Source organism: Fundulus heteroclitus, chromosome 23 (genome assembly GCF_011125445.2).
Source record: "Fundulus heteroclitus isolate FHET01 chromosome 23, MU-UCD_Fhet_4.1, whole genome shotgun sequence".
Lineage (NCBI taxonomy): Eukaryota > Metazoa > Chordata > Actinopteri > Cyprinodontiformes > Fundulidae > Fundulus > Fundulus heteroclitus.
Genome location: NC_046383.1, coordinates 10341607 through 10362747, shown reverse-complemented (window position 1 = coordinate 10362747; position 21141 = coordinate 10341607). Strand labels below are relative to the sequence as shown.

General features: G+C 42.3%; 1 protein-coding gene across 2 annotated transcripts in view; it reads left to right on the top strand.

Annotated features, from left to right (window-relative positions):
- The window catches only part of LOC105937734 (protocadherin Fat 4), a 142448-nt gene that overhangs the window by 81926 nt on the left and 39381 nt on the right, over positions 1–21141 (top strand). For both annotated transcript variants that reach the window (XM_021324844.2, XM_012879216.3), the window contains exons 3-6: positions 10–271; positions 794–1144; positions 5050–5972; positions 7850–8024. In XM_021324844.2, the coding sequence (XP_021180519.2) occupies positions 10–271; positions 794–1144; positions 5050–5972; positions 7850–8024 (1711 nt within the window). The remainder of the gene's footprint in view (positions 1–9; positions 272–793; positions 1145–5049; positions 5973–7849; positions 8025–21141) is intronic.

The following is a 21141-nucleotide window of genomic DNA, read 5'->3' as shown; positions in this document are numbered from 1 at the left end:
TCCTCTCAGGGTCCAAATGCCTTAGTGACCTACACCATCATCAGTGGGGCCGACGACAGCTTTCGCATCGACCCCGAATCTGGAGACCTGATCGCCACCAAGAAGCTGGACAGGGAGCGGCGGTCAAAATATTCCCTCCTGGTGCGAGCGGACGACGGAAAACAGTCGTCCGACATGAGGCTGAACATCACTGTCCAAGACGTCAACGACCACACGCCCAGGTTCTCCCGCGCGACGTACTCATTCGACATCCCGGAGGACACGGCGCCAGGTGAGGTCGCTTAATGGAGCATACGGTTACAAACTAAACACGCCGAAATGGACGGAGCAGGCAATGTTTTGTCTTCTGGAAAAGCTCTCAGACCAAACTAACACAGCTCCAGGGGGACATTTTTTTTCTTTTGCATTTTTTCCAAGCATCTTTTTTTTTTTTTTTTTTATACGTGTTGCAGTTCAGAAATATTCAGCATTTTTCTCAAGAGTGAAATCAAAAGTTTAGCGGGTCAAACGGAGAATAACTCACCGCTGATTTACAGCCACTGACAACCGTCTGGCAGACCTCGTTCACCCCTGTCCGCACTGGAAAAGAGTTTGGTCATCAAAGAAAAATGTCTATCGCGGATGAAATTGAATTATAATCCCGCTAAGTAATCAGAAAACCCTTAAGAATGAGCTGTTTGCTGAGCCAGTTGCTAATTCTGTCTTGGACTGCTGGGTCTGAACAATCCGTCTTGTTTTTATCAGAAATAATCCGCCAGCATTAATGTTTTAAAACGCCGCTGTCATCCCCCAGGCTCCATCGTGGCAGCGATCCTGGCAAGTGACTCCGACTCAGGGGTGAACGGAGAGGTCACCTACTCGCTGGAGGAGGACGATGAGGACGGGACCTTCCTCCTCAACCCGGTGACGGGCGTCTTCAACGTGACGCGTCCCTTAGACTTTGAGGCTCAGCAGTACTACATCCTAACGGCGAGAGCGGAGGATGGCGGCGGGCAGGCCAGCACGGTCCGGGTTTATTTCAACGTGCTGGATGTGAACGACAACTCCCCCGTCTTCGACACCGCCGTGTACAGCGCTTCTGTCTCAGAGAGTCTGCCTCCTGGGTCCAGTATTGTCACGGTAGCAGCCAGTGATGCTGATGACGGTATGTGGAAAATTACACAGGAGGTTATGGCTTAAACCTAATACATGCTTTCTGTTGGTTTTTACACATATACCTTTTTTTTTTAAATTACAAGAAAAAGTAAACTACTGCTTTCTGAAAAAGCCAAGAGTATTGATGTGACAAACACTTCAGGCTGATATTCAAAATTTAAAAAGTTTTATTTAGCAGAAACCTAATGTTTTTATTGTTTTTATATATGCTTACTTATTTTTTATTAGTTAATTCTTTTGAGATTAACAAATTCAAAATTATACAGAAACATTAACTTTGACCTCGCAAGAACAGTGAGATCTCAATAAATTAGTATATTAAAAGTGGGTTTGGGTCAATTGGCTCATTTGGTAGTTCATACAACCTTGTTATATCTACATTTAGCAATAATATCTCATGTGATACATTTTCTGAACTCCTTGACCTAAATTCTGTACACATGTATGTGGTTCTTAGCCTTACATTATAAAACCATAATCTAATAAATGAGGCTCATTTGTCAGATTAAAAATACCTTTTCATCCTATGTAAGCAAAAGAATCATTATTAACAGAAATTAATGGCTTTACAACAATATAATGTGTCTGCATTAGTTAATCAGCTTACTGAAACAAATTGACTTTTTGATAATATTATAAATCTCAAGGCAGAATATAGAGAGATTATTTAAATCACCAGATATAAGAAGCAAAACATACCCCCGTGGGTCTGACGCATGTTGATACGAATCACTTTGTGGTAGTCGTCACCATTTTATAACTAAAGAAGTCCAAAACTGCAAAGGTCCAACATGGTTAAGTGCTGCAATGACCAGCATCTATACAATTAGGTATACAAGAGCTTGATATTTAAGTTATCCATCCATCCATCCATCCATCCATCCATCCATCCATCCATCCATCCATCCATCCATCATCCGTTTATTCCCCGCTTATTGGGGAGAAGGGGCAACAGATTCACCCCGGCGTCACCCTCAAGCTCATTCTGAGGGATCCCAATTTGTTGCTTGGCCAGACGGGATTAATAGTCCTTGGAGCTAGTTCTGGTTCACAGACATAGACACAGACAGTGGGATGTGCCTGTGATACCTCCAAAGAGAGGCGTTCTGGGGCCTGAATCACCACAACGTTTGATGCAGAGAATCAGCAGGTTAGGATGGTGGGAGGAGTCAATGTTCTTCAGGGGATGTTCTCCGGAAGTCCGCCTCCATCTCCACATTCTGGAACAGTTTGACCTTCGAGGTGGTTGTGACCGCACCAGTGGACAAGCCGATCCACTGCTCTGAGGTACAGTCATCTGTGTGCAGAGACATCAGGAGTGGGGAGACAATACACCCCTAAGGGGGGGTTACCGTTGCTGATGGTTCTTGTGCGACAGAATCTGATCCCCAGCCTCACCTGCTGCTGCCAGTCAGGAAGCTGGTGATCCACTGACAGGTGGCGGTCTGCGCCGTGAGCTGGGTAAGCTTTCTGGTTCGGGATATCTGGGTTGATAGTGACGAAGGCCGAGCTGATGTCCACAAACAGGATCGTGGTGTGCATCCCTGCATGGTCAAGGTTGTACAGGATGAAGTGTGGTCCCAAGCTGAGCACGTCTTCTGCCGACCTGTTTGCCCAGTAAGCAAACTGCAGGGGGTCCAGCAGGGAGCCTGGGATGTCCTCCAGATGCTTCAACACCTGTCGCTCAAAGGGTTTCATGACTGCAGAGGTAACAGGGACAAGTCTGCAGTCATTTAACCCTGCGTTGGTGTGTTTCCTGGGGACTGAGATGATAATGTGATAGTGGACAGTTTGCTGGAGGAAACCTCTAGACTAGTTGAAGATTTGAGTGGGGGGTGCAGGTAGTGTTTGAAGTATTTTAGAAAAAATGCAGTAAAATATTTCCAAACTCTTTAAAAACATATATATAGTGTGTGATTCAGTGGCCTGAGTTTTTTTCCTGCCCTTCAGGTGGTGGAGTTTTGAGATTGTGGAGTGAGTGCGGTTCTTTAATGGTCGGCACTACTCATTCCCCCGCTGTAATTACAGCTTTATCCAAGCCTAATGTGGTTATCGTGACCTACATTCCTTGGAAATACGCTGCCTTGCTCTCTTAACCCAGAGTCTGGCTTCTTTCTTCGCATAATCTGACCGCGTCGTCCTCTCAGATACAGAGCGGCTGTTTTTCACTGTCACAACAAAACGCTGCCATTGTTAGCACTTCCGAAGCTCTGACCTCTGACCCAACGGCTTGTCCCCCTTACAGCATAGTCTAAACTCAGATGGAAGCAGCACTCAGGCTCCTGATAATGGATTACTTGTGTACTGTAAATACACATCGAGTGTGGGAAGGTGTCAGAGCTTTCCACATGAATACCCCGTTGAGTTGAATAACCGATGCCCAATTTAAGCTCATTTTAACCTCCACTTCCTGGTGAGCTCTGTGGATTAGGACAGATTCAAGGTTAGATGGTTTACTCCACAAATCCACTCAAATGTGAAGCAGTTATGCTGTCTGAATAGACATGGTGCCTATGTGCGTTTTTTTTTTTCTAACACTGCTGAAAGGCATTATCAGTTTCGGATGTGGCTTGCAGTTTTATTTCTGTTTTGATAGCAATCTGTCATTCTGCATGAATGGATTGAAATCTTGGAGGTCAAGAGGAGAAGCCAGTGGTTGCACATGTACAATTTGTGGAAATGGATGTTGATTATCCACGTGAATGCCCAATGCAGAGTATCTAGGTTTTTTTTATATCGTAAACAATAGAAAATATCAGAATTTGACCTTCGTTATACCATGCTTGCCTGTGGTTATCTGCTTGTCTTTGTTTGCTTTTCCAAACTCAAGGTTATATTAAATTGTTACTTATAATTTTTTTGGAGCTGAGACAGTTTTAGATTCAGTTCGTTATTCTTCACATAATGGTCTTTGCAGTTGGTCTAATCATTGCAGCTTTCATATGCCTCCAAACAGGGCTTCTTCAACACTTTGAATCAGCACTTTGAATTGTCTAATTGCTGAAAAGTGCTTTATAAATAAACTTGCCTTGCCTTGGCTTCAAGGTCCTAAGGACATACAAAGTCCTAAATTGGATTATTCCAACTTTAGACATTAAAAAGTCTTAAATACCGCCAGGTTGTTGATACAAAAGCCCCAAAATTGCAAGCTCACATGCTCTTTCAAGCCCCATTGTCATGGAAAAGTGTTGCCCATAAAGTTGGAAACATTTTGTTTTAAGAAACATTACTATTTTTATTGTGATTTAATTTTTAGTGTTCTACTTAGAGGAGAGTGATCAGTAAAATTGCAAGTGGATATAAAATGAATCTGTCAAGAATAAATCACATTGTCACAATGATATGAAAGGTCAAAATATTTAATCCCAACTTTATGAGCAACATTGAATTTAAAAAGGGTTGTCTTGAAGAACTTTATTAATTGGCTGGATGGAGGAAAACTCAACCATTATAATAATATGAAGCTAACTTTATGTTGTAGGTGAGAGAATGTGTCCTGTAGGGGACTAATAGGTCTCTGCTCAGCACCAGTGTGTCAGCAGCAGAGCTCCCGTCCACCTCTTGATTCAACAGCCAGATCAAATAATTTCAGAACAGCTTTGTTGTTCGGGAGAATTTGCAGAGCAAAACTAAGACTAAAGAAGTGCAAACTACAATGGAATGGAATAGAAAAGTATTTTTTTGTCCCACAATGGGGGGAACCAGGTGTAATAGCACCACAGGGACAGGCAAATGGAAGCATTCAGATGCATATAAAAACGCATAAATAAAAAACGATATAAACAAACGATGCAAGATAAATACAAGAATCAAACACACACATTTGTCACTGTAACATGTTTAGTATAAAATATACAAAAACTCTCTCTAATCACCAAAACCTTATGTTTTTAGGTTCAAACTCCCAGCTTCTCTACAAGATCTCATCTGGCGATCCTCATGGGCACTTTGTCATCACCAAGGAAGGTGTCCTCAAAACCAAGAGCGCACTTGACCGGGAAACCCAGTCCTTTTACAACCTGGTGGTTACTGTCAACGACCTGGCAGCGCCTCCCGCCGCCCGCTTCACCAGTACTGCCCAGGTGTCCATCATCCTCCTGGACGTCAATGATTGCCCTCCCACGTTCACCTCCCAGAAGATGACCTACATTCAGGAGAACACACCAGTGGACACGGTGGTGTTCACCGCCAAGGCTGCAGATGCCGACAGCGGACCCAACAGCTATGTGGAATACTCCCTCATTGGACCTTTTGGTAATAAGTTTAGCATTGGTACGATCGATGGAGACGTCAGGTTGGTTGGAGAACTGGACAGAGAGGAACTTTCCAACTATACCCTCACCATTGTGGCTACAGATAAAGGTGAGCCCCATCTGTCCTCCACCATGGACGTAACTATGGTAATTCTGGATGTCAACGACAACACGCCGAGCTTCTCACAAAACATCTACGACATTGAGATTGAGGAGAACATCTTGACTGGCACTGATGTCATCCAGGTGTTCGCCTCTGATGCTGACGATGGCACCAACGGGCAGATCCGGTTCTCTATCGCTGGAGGCAACACCAACAATGATTTCCGAATTGACTCAGTCACAGGGGTGATTTCAGTAGCCAGACAGCTTGACCGTGAGACACATTCATCCTATTCGCTGGCGATCCAGGCTTCAGATCGTGGAAGCAGCCCCAGAGTGGACCGCACAACAGTCAACATTGTTTTATTAGATGTCAATGACTGCTCACCCGTGTTTGAGCTCTCACCTTACACCATCAATGTTAAGGAGAACCTCGAGAACCTACCAAAAAACATCCTGCAGGTCAGTCTTCTATTTATTTTATTTTCCCAATACTCTTTTTTTCCTTCACACAAAGGTCCTCCATGATAAAACGAAGACAGGTCTTTAAATGCCAGTTCAAAGGCCTTCAACCAGTTAATGCCTTAACTAAATTTGTACTAATACTAACTTAATAAGAGCAGGTATGTTAGTGGTATAAGTTCACTGGAGCAGAGGGCCCGATGGTCTTATTTTGCGAAATGACAAATACCCAACTGAAATGATAAAGAAGTGATATATGGCAGCAATTTGCTGTGCTCAATTAAGCCTTTATAGGATTTCACCAAAATATGAAACTGGTCTAAACTGCATGACGAGGCAATTAACATCGAAACCACCCTGATGACTAAATGGGCCATGTATAAAAAATGAAGCAGGGAAAGCCTGTTTCCAGTAGCACGGCAGCTGCACTTTCCTTCACGTGTATACCTTAACAGGAAATGAGGCTACAGTTATGTGGTGGGAAAGGGTCCAGACGTGGTGGCTGCACAGCAGCTCACATGTATGCTAACCTGCTTATAATAGGCATGTCAGGAAGGAATGAGAGGCAAAGTGGGTAAAACTTGGACTTGTAAAATACTCTTTATTCTGAGAGAAAAAAAAAACAGAAATAATAGAAAAATAATATGTCTGCAGCCTAAAGTAGGGGAACCCTACTTAGCAACTCTCTGGTTTTCCTTTTTGTGGATTCTATGGGAAAGTCTGATTAGACAAAATGAAAAAGTAATGATCTTTCTACTCAACAAGTACCTCCATGGTGCCACTGCTGGTAATTATCCCCATCTGGTTTGAATGAATGATTTAGAGAGGACAGTGGTTAGGCCGGGCTATCCCCAGCTTGGTTTCAAGCACACTTCACAATTATTATTGCCACCCTTGGTAAAGATTTGTCAAAAAGCCTCAAAATAAATTTTTATTTTATTGAAGTAACGTAATATCACACCATTCACACGTTGTATTATAAAATATAAGCATTTCTTAAATGTGCACCTAAATTATATGGGTTATGACTATGATGTGAAAGAACCCAATTCCAATGATGTGAAAGAGTGGCTAATTCCATTAGCCACTCTTGAAAATAGGAAAAAACACCGGAATTTTTCAAGATAAGACTAAAAGAGAAAAGCTTGTCACTTAAACTCACCCTGATCCACAGTCAGAGCAATTATTAAAATGTTTTCAACAGCTGAACTGTCTCATCACTAAGTCTCTAAAACAAACTGTCCACATTATCATAAAGACAAGTGATGTGCTGGAAGCAGTGGCGGCTGGAAATTAAAAAAAAAAAAAAACACAACAATGAACTCTACTTTAACTTCCTTTGCCTGCTGTTGGACTTTTAAGCCTGGTCGGTCCAGTCCGACTCCCTTTAGTCATGTTTTTTCCTCCAGCAAAATATCCTCACGAAAATCTTATTTTGTAAATAAATGACTAAATGTTGTTTCGCTGCGGCATTGTTTCCTATCTTGTCGTTGTTGTAGTCAGGCTCCCCATTTGCATCACGTGTGAATGACGCTCGCTCCTGCACAACTTGAGCCGCCATTGGTGTGACTTTGATTTAAAGTTATCGTAAATTAATCTAATTGGATGAAGAATGACTCAAAAAGTATTGATCGTTATGGGAGCACAGAGCCGGGCCCCAATGAGAATCTTTGAGTAACCAATTAGAGAACAGCATTAAGTCACATGGAAGCCAAAGTGGTACAGAGATGCATACACTCTCATTTTTCTGGCACCTTACGACATTGAAACATTAAAATTAGGAAGGCCTAGGCATTTATTTTGTAATTTATGTTTAATGTGTCTACACTTTTTCTGCTAATATTCTGATAATGTTCATTTAATAACCTAATTTCCAGGTCGTTGCCAGAGATGACGACCAAGGAGCCAATGGACAGCTGAGTTACATGCTCAGTGGCGGGAACGATGAAGGAGCGTTCACCCTGTCGTCCAGCGGTCAGCTGAGCGTTACTCAGACTCTGGATCGGGAAACTCGGGGGAAATACATCCTGCTGATTTCAGCCACTGACTCAGGTACGACTTCACTGGAAGACTCGTGTTTACCTTTCTAAAAATGAATCAACCTGCCAGTTTTAAACACTATCCTGCATAATGTGTTCTACCTTAGAGGTCTGAGTTGCGTAACACTTTTCTGCTGGTGCACGGACACAGCTTCGTTTCAACATCAAATGCAATCAGTTTTCAAAATGTTGCTGATTCAGGATATCTCCATGAGCACCAGCGTCAACAAACATCATTTTTATGGTCAGAGCGTGCACGCAAATCTTTTTGCTTGACACAATAACGTAAACATTTTTGGAGTTTTTAGCTCGCGAAAGCAGCGGTTGTCTTTCAAACGTCTTGTTCCACAGAAGTCTTTTCAGCGGCCTGAATTGAATCGCATCCTGTGTTTATTTGGATACGGTGGTGGAGCTTGTTATAGCCAGATAAAAGGTTAACTTGTTATTGCACGGAGGCCAGTTAATGTGCAGTTGAAGGACTACGTGCGTATCCCCGTTGCAGCCAAATCACATGGTATTCCACTTAAGTATACGTTTCCCTGAGCTGTCCTGGCAGAGCTGTCATGGTCTGAGGGTGGTTCTGTTTCATTCCTGGTCCGGCCATGTGACCGTGCATAAGACGGCGTATTTTTGACTTTTCGTAGGCTTTGGTGAGATGTGGGACAATGTTGCATGCAATGATGTTGTGACATGTGTAAAAAAAATCAAAAAAACACGTGCATATCCAAGTATTTGGATAATTTGAAGAAATGATCTGTTTGTTTATTTTGTCAAATAAACCACTGCAAAATGGCACTTGTATTTTTATCATAATGGAGGCAGTTTAAGGTATTGCTGTCAAGGTTTTGTTGCTTCATATGGTGTTTAGAGGAGTTGCCCAACAAGCCAACATGCTAATTATGATTTGATCCCGTCTTGTCCTCTTTCGCAGGGACTCCATATTTAGAGCCCTGACAACAATTTCAAAATATTTTGACAAGACGCTGCAGCACAATGTCGAGGCAGAGAGAGGGATCTGGGCTAGAGTATCAAAGTATCAAAAAGCCCATAATCACAGTGCAGGCCGAATTCACCCGGCAGCATTTTCTCACATTTTTGAGGCCCGGGCTCAGACGGCGGAGGGGGAGACGTCTCTCCCAGGCGCTATCTGGCCGGAGGTTTTCAAAGGTGGACGAAGCAGACGCGTCTCCAAGCAGGCTGTCTTCCATGACCCGTTCTGTACCGCAGACGTTCGTGTTGAGGCCTCTGGTTGTCCACGCGTGTTTGAGAAGACTGGCAGGCTTTGTCGGGGAGTGGCTTTGGGTTAAAGGAGACGTATTCTGTAAGAGAAAGGCTTTAGCTGTCTGTCAGGAAGATGAAGGGCTGTCGTGTTTGGGGTTGTCTGAAAGCAGAAGCCGAGTCCTGCTGGAACCACAGCACACAGCAAACATTTCAGCTTGACAAAAAAGAGATAAATGACTCAAACTCCTGTGCTTGAATCTTAAAGGGATTTTCATGTTTTTTTAATGTCTTCGTCCCTTTCATGTTGTGCTTTAGTGAATTCTCCTCCTCGGCCGCCTCCTGTGAAGGTAATCTCATTAATGCAGCTATAATAGAGTTTTAGCGCCATGAATCTTCACCAGCCGCTCGGTCATCATGAAATTAATGAACAACGTTCTAAAAGTTGGTAAAGTACCGAGCTTGATTTATTTTCCAGGTGTGGTTTAGTAAGGAAAAGGTAAAGTGTCGTTTTTTGGAAAAATACTCGATTTCCAGGATTTATTTAAAGCCCCGGCGTCAAAATGATAAATGTCTGAATGTTTTAGTTTAAGTCGCTCCAGCCGGTAAGATTTTTACACTCGTTTTTAATAACAGATGTGAAGAGACGTGTCATTTCATCTCGCCATCTCTGTCATCTATAATCTGTCCATTCGTCAATTTATACATCTACCACTCTGTCCTTCTGTCCCTCCATAAGTCTGTCTGTACCCATCTGTCCATTTGTCCATCTATCATAAGGCAGTCGTTCATCCATCCATCTATATGTCCATCCATCCATCCATCTATATGTCCATCCATCCATCCGACTATATGTATATCCATCCATCCATCCATCCATTCATCCATCCATCATCTATATGTCCATCCATCCATCCATCCATCCGACTATATGTATATCCATCCATCCATCCATCCATTCATCCATCCATCATCTATATGTCCATCCATCCATCCATCCATCCGACTATATGTATATCCATCCATCCGTCCATCCATCATCCATCCGTCCATCCATCCATTCATCCATTCATCATCTATATGTCCATCCATCCGTCAATCCGTCCATCCCTCCATCATCCATCCGGCTATATGTATATCCATCCATCCATCCATCCATCCATCCATCCATCCATCCATCCGTCCATCCATCATCTATATGTCCATCCATCCATCCATCCATCCATCCATATGTCCATCCATCCATCATCCATCCGACTATATGTATATCCATCCATCCGTCCATCCATCATCCATCCATCCATCCATCCATCATATATATGTCCATCCATCCATCCATCCATCCTCTATATGTCCATCCATCCATCCATCCATCCATCCGACTATATGTATATCCATCCATCCATCCATCCATCCATCCATCCATCCTCTATATGTCCATCCATCCATCCATCCATCCATCCGACTATATGTATATCCATCCATCCATCCATCCATCCATCCATCCATCCATCCTCTATATGTCCATCCATCCATCTATCCATCCTCTATATGTCCATCCATCCATCTATCCATCCTCTATATGTCCATCCATCCATCCATCCATCCATCCATCCATCATCTATATGTCCATCGGTTGGCCCACTGAATCTACCAGATAAGGAGTCGGGTTAAGTAACGGTCACTGTTTTAAAAAATTATCTCAACATTATCATAACTTTGCAGCAAAGTTCTGTTCAGCTCCCCTGGAAGGGGGTTTACAGCTTGTTGGGAGAAAGCCTGGACGAGGAGATTCATTATTTTTATTCCCCTGAACTCCATCATCCTTGTTCAGTAAAAATGAGGTTTGCTGTGTTTGTGAGTTAAGCGCATCTGCAGACACACAGAGACACTTGAGGGCTCGCATTGTCCCTGGATGCTCTTGCTGCTCAGCCAACATCTGGGATCAGCTGCAGGCTAACCAGATTTTTAAGCCGCTGCTGAGTAATGCACAAGTTTGGAGGAATGTAAAACAATGAGCTCTCCAACAGAGTGAAATGCTTTTCTCAAGCAATCTTGCTGTAATGGCTTTAACCAAGCATCTGCCGTTATGGAAAACATGTTTTTTACACAAATGGAGGTTTCTAATTTAACACGGTTTCACTGTTACTATTTTATGTTTCAAACCAAAACACATGACCCACCGTCTTCTGTTTGGATAAGCAACATAGCCTAAAGTGGACGTTGTTGTTGAAGAGGATTTTAGAAAATATCAAGTTAGCAACACAAAGCTGGCTGCAAAGGGTCGTATTTTGGACCATGTAGTGATCTCATGTGGGAATAGTTAAAAAGTGCTTAAAATTAAAGCAGAGTCAACAGTGCAGATGATGTTTTGGGTCATGTAGGCGTTCCTTACATGTATTTGGCTCTTCAGTGTTGAGCTTAGATTTACAAGTCACATCAGTCAGAAATATCTGAATCTTTTTGTACTTATTTTTTAATTTTTATGCATTATTAGAGCTGGTTGTGAAAGGAAGTACACCCTCTTTCAATGGTAGGGATTTTATGGATCAGAACATGTTGGAAATGATCTGACCAAATTCAGGCCCAGTTTCAGATCTTCCACAGATCAACAAGAATAAAACTTCCTTTTTTCTCAGAATCAGCCCAAATCTTTGCACCTCTTTCTCTATAAAAGCTTCTGCTTTTATAGAGATTGTCACACTTGACAATCAGTTCATTATAGTTTCAGAATAAGAAGATACAACAGAATAAATACAAGATCATGTCCCCATTTCAATATATATTTATAACACAAACCTACACGACAACTGTCTACAACATTGTCTATAGTGTCCATTTTTATTTTTGTCAATTGGATTTTAGAAATTAAATAAAAAATAAATGTTTTTATGGAATAAAATAAACATCAAACATAGATCTGCGTTTATTTAGTTTCTGCACATTTTTCTTTAAAATCACTTCTCCTCTTAAGATCATCGACATAGGACACAAAAAGCTTTTGCAGCTTATTTGCCAACAACTGTTTTTGTATGCTCTAATAAAGTGGTGCATATTTAAAAAGCTCCTCTAACAATAATAATCATAGGTGTTGAAATAACTGTAATTCTAAGAGAGAAACAACAAAAGAAATAATTAATTGAATTTCTAAACTTCATTTCTGTGTACGGCTCACTGCCGTCCTGCACCCCAAGCTCTCCATCCTGGATCAGGCCAACAGGGATAATTTGCCTACATTAACTTTTCAGTGTTGTCAATATTTATATGCAGAGTGATAAAATAATGTAGTACATTAAAAACACATGCGAAGGAAAGCAAACTGTCCCTCCCACTCTGTCCTGCTCTATGCATGACTCAACCTATAAATATATAGTGTGCAGTTTTCTTTACTATTATACATAGCAGGATGAAGACCATTTTATCATCACCAGGCCACTCCTCCCCCCCATCTGAATTTTCCATTTCGGATAGTTTTTTTTAATTTGGTCCTGAAACCCTAAAACTGAACAAGAATGCACTTTCTTTCTACTATAACTGTATTTCTAAATGTGTGTTTTTGTGAGTCTGTTTGTGGTGACGAGTGTCCTCAGGGTGCTTTGACGTTTGACTCCATTTATTTAAGAGAAAGCACAGTCAATGCCTTGGCCCCTGCCTTTTTTCGGTGGATCCAATTAGAAAACCCATGTCTTTCACATCCCTCCAGCACATCTCTCCATAGCACCTCCGTGTTTGTACTTGCCCTTTTGGATACCGGGTGAACAGACGTTTAAGGAGCCTAAAAGACCGCTTAGGAGATAAAGAATTTTAATGACCATCTCTGTTTAAAAACAGGATCTGTTATTTTCTTAAAGGGCTGCCATGAATCTGTAGCCTACAAACTCTCCAAACTTGATTAAAAGACCAGAAACTGTCATTCTCGAGGCTAAAATCAAGTTCTAGCACATGCATTTTAATCAGTGCGTGTCCTTGTCTGCCAGAGGAGCCAAACAGAAATAAAGCAAACGAAGAACAAACGCTGATAATGTTGTGGTCAAATAGTCCAGCGCTTAGAGTAATAAATCATTAATGGAGTCCATTTCTGAAGGTTTCAGGCAGTCTGCAGCCTAGTGGCAACAAATAAAGCCAAATAAAATATCAGGTTCCTGAAATGAACTTTAACAGAGCCGTAACATTCTGGATCAAGCTTTTAAAAAGCTCTGCAGTAACAATGTGGTCTCGGAGGGTTTTTTCCTATCGCCTGTTTTCTCTTTTCCACTCCCTGGTACAGCCTTTAACAACTGCTGGATCAGAATGTTTTTGTAAATAGCTTTGCAAGCGCTCGTGGTGTTGCTGATGGGGTATTAAAAAGGTGGTGTAGGTTGGATGATTAGTGCTTCAGCCTGGCAAGATTTGCACAGTAATGATGTTTATTCGCTCTTGTTTCTTAGGGCAACTTTCTCAGAAAAATAACTTGCTCTCGTTTTGAGCGCATGCGATGTTGAACATGTATGATTTTTGCTCCTAAACACGGTTCCAGAGTCTCATTCCAGCTTTATGCGGTCCATGTATGAACATTATAGAGTCGTATTATGAGCGACCTTCGCTGCCAGTGTAAGTTTTTTCCACGTCTCACACTGGTTATGACCTGCTGGTTCTGGTCCACCGGGAACAATGCTGCATTTTTGGGGGATTGTCGAATATTCAACAACACAGCAAATAAAAGCACCAAAGCAATAAAAAGACAAAAGTTCCCAGCAGGCCCTAAAATATGAAGAAAAAAAAAACCCTGTTTTTCTGCATGTGTGCAAACCACGGAAACCCTCTTAGTAACATGTGTGGAAGAAATTATACGAAAGCATTCAGACACAACACTATAAATAACTTCTAGGGCTTACAGTAAAGCTTTATTTTGGCTGTGCAGAATGATTTTATTTGATGAATGCTTCTAAAATTGTCCCACAGTAACTTGCAAAAGTATTCATATCCCTCAGCCACAAATTTAAATGCATTTTATTGGGATTTCATGTGACAGACTGACAGAAGGAAGTGCATACTAAATGATACATGGTTTTAATTTTTGCTTTTAACAAATGAAAAACTTAAAAGTATGCATTCAGCCCCAATGCTCTGATACCAGTAGATTAGTTATGTCATTTGTAAATATAGTTAACCTGTGTGTAATTTAATCTCAGTATAATTCCTGTGAAGGCATCTGATGTCAGAACATTACAGATCATCATGAAGACCGAGGAACACAGCAGACAGGGTAGGGAGAAAATTTAAGTAGGATGAGGTTTTAACTCAACACCCCAAGGTGTGAACATCTCACAGAGCTCTGTTTTATCTGGAAATGGACAGAATGTGAGACAATTGTAAACCAACCGTGGCATGGCTGTCCGACTAAACTGACAAATACAGAATCAATCAGAGAAGTAGCCAAGAGGTCAATGGTAACTCTGGAGGAGCTGCAGAGAGCCACAGCACAGGTGGGAGAATGTCTCGTCTGACCAGCTGATAGTCATGCACTTTACATATCTTGTATTTATGGAAAGGTAACCGTTCACACTGAGCCTGGTTCTGGTTCTGCTGGATGTTTTTCCTTTCTGTTAAAGGGGCATTTTCCTCTCCACTGTCGCTTCATGCATGCTCAGTATGAGGGATTGCTGCAAAGCCATCAACAATGCAGACGACTGTCCACTGTGGCTCTACGCTCTTTCAGGAGGAGTGAATGCTGCTTGGAGAGACTTGATGCAACCTGCTGGGTTGCATCAAACCTTCTGACCAATCTGTATGATTCAATTGCATTTGACTTGAGATGGCATGTGTTGTGAATCGGTGCTATATAAATAACATTGAATTGAATTAATAAGAAAAGGTTGATTGTTAAAAACTGTCCTGTCATAATTTTACCACAAGCTGTGTAGATGGCACTGTAAACATGTGAAGGATGGTTTTCTGAGACCCTCATGCAAAATGATGTGGTGTAAAGGTAATGCTCCACATTATCCTAAACACACCATCCCCACACTGCAACAGGGTGATGGGAGCATCATGCTGGGGGGAACATTTTTCTTCAGCAGGGACAGGGAGGTCGATCACAGCAGATGGGAAGATGTATGGAGCTAAACATTAAACAAACCTGGAAGAAAAGATGCCAAGGACTGCAATACAGTTGTGGCTGGAATGGAGGGTTCTTGCAGGAGAAGAACCCTAAACCATTCTGTATTAAGCTACAGCATCAATTAATTAATGAATTCATCTAACTGTCAAATCAAGGGCTCAGATTTTAGGATTGATTCACAGCTCCACTTACTCTCCAGGAACCTTTTGAACAGGTGACCCTCAGACAGGCAGACTGCATTTTAATTAATTGTTTTTACTAAAGGGTTTTTGTTGAATGGTGTTATTTTTAATGAATTGCTGCTTTTCTGTGAGGGGACGTTTGATTTATCTGTGAAGTTAAAGATGAGTGCAATGCATGTCGGTGCTCTGTCCAAAGCTAACTTCTCCTAAGGGAAACAACTTTAACTTTAACATTTTGACTTTAACACAACGGTTTAGATCAAAACATATTCCCGTATGTAGAAAAGATGCAATTAAAATCCAGACCTAAACCCAGGCAAAGATCTGGGACAAGACTTGTAAATTGACATTAAAAGACTTGAGCTGATTTACAAAGAAGAATAAGCAGCAATTTCCCTCAGTAGATGTTCAAAGCAGGTAGAGACAGAAAAGTCTCAAAAGCCTTGGGGGTCTGAAAACAAAAGCACACCACACTTTTAAGATCTTTATCATTTTCCATGATCTTCACAGTCTTGCACTGCCTTGTGTTGTAATTTATCACATGAAATCCCAACAAATTACATTGAACTTGGTGGCTGTAACGTGGCCAATTGAGAAAAAAGTTCAAGGCGCTTTATTAATGTAAATATTCAGCTCTTTTGTGTTGGTGTGAAGCTTTGGGAGCTCTGCTGAGATATCCCTTTCACTGTTTTGCTTGTTAACTGTGAGAAAACCTCTGTTTACTCTGATATGTTTGGCAAACTGCAGCGGGACAGCTCGCACCCTGCACTCGGCTCCACGAGGCCTTTCATGGCTGTCCGTGAGGGCCGCATTAAAAAGAGCTTTGTCGCAAAGCAACAGGTTCTCAGAGGCAGAAAAATGTCAATTTTGCCTCGCTGGCACCCGATTCTCTCCCTTTAATCAAGCAACGATGTGTTTTATTTACGTCGTCCATTCAGAGCACAATCTCGCTGCAGTCCATAAAGCATAATTAACCGTTTAGCCTTAAGCTTCAGGCTACAGATGGGCTGTCTCATAAAGTCCCACATTCATCCGTCCTCTCTCAGTCAACCTGTCCCGCACTTCCAGGTTTAATTAATTCGGCTTGTTTGGAGACCACAGCTTTACCCTTTCCTGGGCGAAGCTTAGCACATTTCTAGATGAAGCATCAGTCAGTCACATATTAAAGAAGGAGATTATCTCCTGTGCCAGCAGAGACACTCAAACGTGCTTCTTAGCACAGCTTAGACCGAGAGACTCCGGGTAACTGAAGGTCTTTCCCAGGAGGTGGGTGCCGCTGCTGTTTGCTGCGGATGGACCCCCTGCGACGCTCTCACAGCGGCGCGCACGCTCATGGCAGCTGCAGCGGTCAGAAAACACAGGGCTTAATTGTTATTAACGCGAGATCTTTGTACCCCCTCCGGCTCTGGAAGTATGGCCACATCACCTTGTTGGAGGTTAATGTGATTTGTGCGGTGGTAATGTACACTTATAAGGTGCTTAGTCCCTGCCATATGTTTGTGCTAGACAATGGTTTCTGGGCTGAGAGGCTTACAGAGAAAACTGTCTGTGGATCATTTCAGCGGAAGAGGAGGTAGCAGACGGTCAGCTGCTCTGTTTTTTTTTGTTTTTGTTTTTCAAAGATGTGTTTCTGAGGTTACTCTTGGTTCTTGCAGACGTCTTAGATCTCTGCAGACATGTTCAATCCGCCGCCACTCATACGATGAGTGCCACTGAGGAATATGAAGAGCCGGGCTGTGCTTCGGCTGTCACCACGCAGTGCAACAAAAGTCGTGCTTTTAATTATTTTCTCTAAATTGAATTAAAGCGGGGAGGAATTCCCGTGTTGTTTGAGAGCTTTGAGCTCCTTGATGGATGGTGTCGCCTTGCGTGATACGAGGTGCACTGACGCCACCGTCCATTTACCTCATTCCACTCTGTGATGGTGGCGCACGGGATCAAAACGATTATCTGAGCATGATCAGTCTGATGTTTTTCTCCGGAGAAAAGTCCTGGAGACAGAGTTATCACAGGGATTAGGCATCCATACCACGTCAGATCTACACTGACAGGAAAATCTAAATACGCTCTATGATTTAATGTCTGGTTGAACCACCTTTAGAAACAACAGTAGCTTGAAGTTGAGCCACGTTACCCCCAAATGATAGTTCCAGTTGGGGTTAAGCACCAAGGAGGCTGGAATCAAACCAACAACTTTCAGGTTAAAAGTTCTTATTAACGCCTCTTACATCAGTGTGGAGGGATTTTAACCCTAGTGTTGCTCAAGTTGATTGAAAATGAAATCATCATTTGTTTCTGCTCAGCTCTCCTACCGTCCCACCACAGCATCTCAATCAGGCTGAGGACTTGACTTTGACTAGGCCATTGCGACAACTTGATTGTTTTCTTTTTCAGCCATTCTATTGTAGATTATCTTCTTTGTTTATAATCGTTGTCCTGTTAATGCCCCGGTTTGGGTTAAGCCTTATCTGTTGAACAGGTCACCTCACATTTGATTGAAAGATACTTTGGGTTTACTTTAACACGCAGAGTTTATGGTTCACTCTGTGACTGCAAGACACAAAACGAGCTCTGATCATTACCTCGTCACCACCATGCTTGACAGCAGGTAATTCTCCTGATTCGCCATGTCAGTCATAAGTGGCGCTGTCCTATTTGTTTTTAAAATAAGGAGCTTTTCTCCTGTCAACCATGCCAAATAATATAAATGCTAGGAAATGGCTTTTATTCGTTGACCAACCCATTTGGTCAGCAAATAAAGGCTACTTCCTAGTATTTCAAGCTTTGCTGGATTCTTCGCTTGACCCTCTCCATGCAATCATGAGGATGATCAACCAATTAGGTGCATTTGAATATTATCACCTTGCTAAAACAGTTAAACTGAAGGGTGTTGGTAGTTTTTTTTAATGTGTTGACCCACTGTAAATGAAAGTCTGCTGTCTTTGATTCTGCTGAACGCCTGCTCCTCTAGACCTTCGACTTGTGTAAGATGTATAATGTCAGATGGATTTGCAGCATTTTCTAGCCACATCAAGATTTGCCAGGTAAAAATACACATGGACCAAACAAAGAATTGTGTGTTTTGATCAAGTTTTTGTCTCAGTGTAAAAGCAGTAACGGTGACGTTTAATCACCCGCAGAATAGTGTCAGATTCAGGCAATTTGCTGACCTGGGATTAACCTCTGAAATAAGATTATCATCTCAGTACAAACTTCAGAGGTAGAGTGCTCAATCTGTAACCACCAGTTAGGATTATAAATACTCTGATAGGCATTTTACCAAATGGATTTAATTCATGGAGGTTATTTGTATGAAAGATATCCTATTTAATATCCTCAGAAAAAAACAATTAAAACATGTAAAAAGGGGACGGAATAAAGAATCCTGTGACTGGATTTGCCAATGGAAACATACTTGTCTAACCACAGTGAATGGCTGTCACCGGTAGGCAGCTGACTTCCCTCTGCTAATTCCAATGGCACTTTTTCCAGGCTAAAATGATGTCATTGGTCCTGCAGCCATGGACCAGGTTGTGCACTGCCAGATATAGACATATTTTGCTGCTATATGCCTACCGTGCTTGAGGTGTGACTCCTGCCTCGGCTGCATTTATCTCTCATTTATCCTGACAGTCTCCTTTAGGCTTTGCCCGATTCCAGTAAATCTGGAGGAGATGCTGACGGTTTCTTGCACTCTTGGAGAGCATTCCTCTCCCGTTGAGTCACCGCCTCCATAAAAAGAAGAAGGGGATGGGGGGTTTAGTTTGTTCATGATGAAAATGCTCCAGGATCGCTTTTCTTTTTTCTTCTTTTTTTTTTAGCAGATTGAAGCCTCTGCAAAAAGAATTCAAGAAACGGAAACTTTCAACATTCTCATCTGCAACCTCGTCGCTGTTATTTAGCAGCCGCTGTCCCATAAATCTCAGGAATGTCCCACCTTAACATTAACTACTTGAAACAACTGACGTTTACATGCCCTCCGCGTACCTGCCAAGATATAGTATTCCTCGACTAAATCTGTCATCCCACGCACTGTAAGCAGATATATCTGAGCTATTTGCACTTGAAGACGGAGGTTTGGAAAGGCTAAAGCAACAGCTGCCAGGTGATATGCGATACGCGCGAGCGTCAGGAGGCTGAGAAGACGCGTCGTGAGGTCGCGTGGAGACGCATGACGCTTGGAGAGTCGATACATCAAGGAAGATGCAAAAGAAGGCTCCTTTGTGGCTGGCGTCTGACCACAGCAGTGGGTTCACCGTGGGTTTAAGTTTGCATAGAAGAGCGTCAAAGGGTGTCCGGGATTATTTGGGCATAGCTTCGATCTTTGGTAAGGGAGCGGGTTGTCTCTGTTTTGTGCTTTCTAAGGATTAACTGGATGTGTTCAGGGGACAGACGCAGAGGCCAAAAGGTCTGAGCGAAGGACGTTGTTGATTCTCCTGAGGCGGTAAACAGGTTTTGACATCACATCCTGCACAATAGTGAAGTGCCGGGAAGGAGGGGAAACACACACACACAACACAACACACACACACACACACACACACACACAACAGAGGCCTGGCCTTGCAGCCCGGCCTGCTTCCGTCCTCAGTGTGGGAACAATAGTATTGAAACGCCGCCGCAGCGCTCCCTGTGTGGCAGAAGCCGGCTACAGTTCAGGAAAATAAAGCAGCGGGCGTGACATCAAAAGCAAATATTTTCTCCATGCGCTCAGTCTCTCGGTTGGAGCTTATGGCTTTTGTAGACAAAGCCACTTAGCACCCCGGGCCACTTATGAGCCCGGCAGCTCCAGTAGCCTGCACACAGCATCTCTGATCAACAGTGGTATTATCCAGTTGTTGACCGTCACACACACACTTTGCCTGGATTAATTTAACTTAAAGTGATACAGACACCTCGCTGACTCGGATTGCTTCTCGATAAAGAGGATCACCTGAGGAGGAGGAGCTGCTCTAATCTGTTGCCATGGCAGCCGGCGTAACGACGACTCGCGTCACTTGAGAGAGCCGTTCAACAACACTTTGTCATATTCTCAGCAGTATTTTCAAAATCTTGTTTCCAGGTCGGATAAATGTGGGGATAAACATTCAATAATATTATAATAGTGTGCATGCTCAAAACGCTCCAAAGCTTTACCAAAAATCTGGAACACCTATTCACCTGAAAAGCTAAAATCCATTTTCATGTTCTCACAAAAAATGCTTTTGATGCATCAATAAAAATATGTTTTGCCAACTACCTGCTTTAGTGTGATATATTAAAAGAAAGCTGACCAGATTTATACATAGCTCTGTTTTTAAATTCAGCTCTGTTGGTCAACATTCACAACAAGAGGAGTAATACTGAGAATAATGTTCCAGTGATAATTTAATTTTCCCTTAATATGGAACTAAGCAGGTTAAATTGAAACTAACTTCTGACCTTACAGGGTTTTTGATCCCTATAATGCTAACCCCAGCCCCTGACAAAAGCTTGTTCTGACTCAGGGCTAAGACAGTGTATTTCTCATGGTGCTGGAGTATTTCTCACCAGTAGAAACAGAAAGAACAGCAACTCTACGACTGGAATTGATTTGTTGCTAAAAACATGCTCAGAAATTGGCATACATCAACATATAATAAGCATCAACT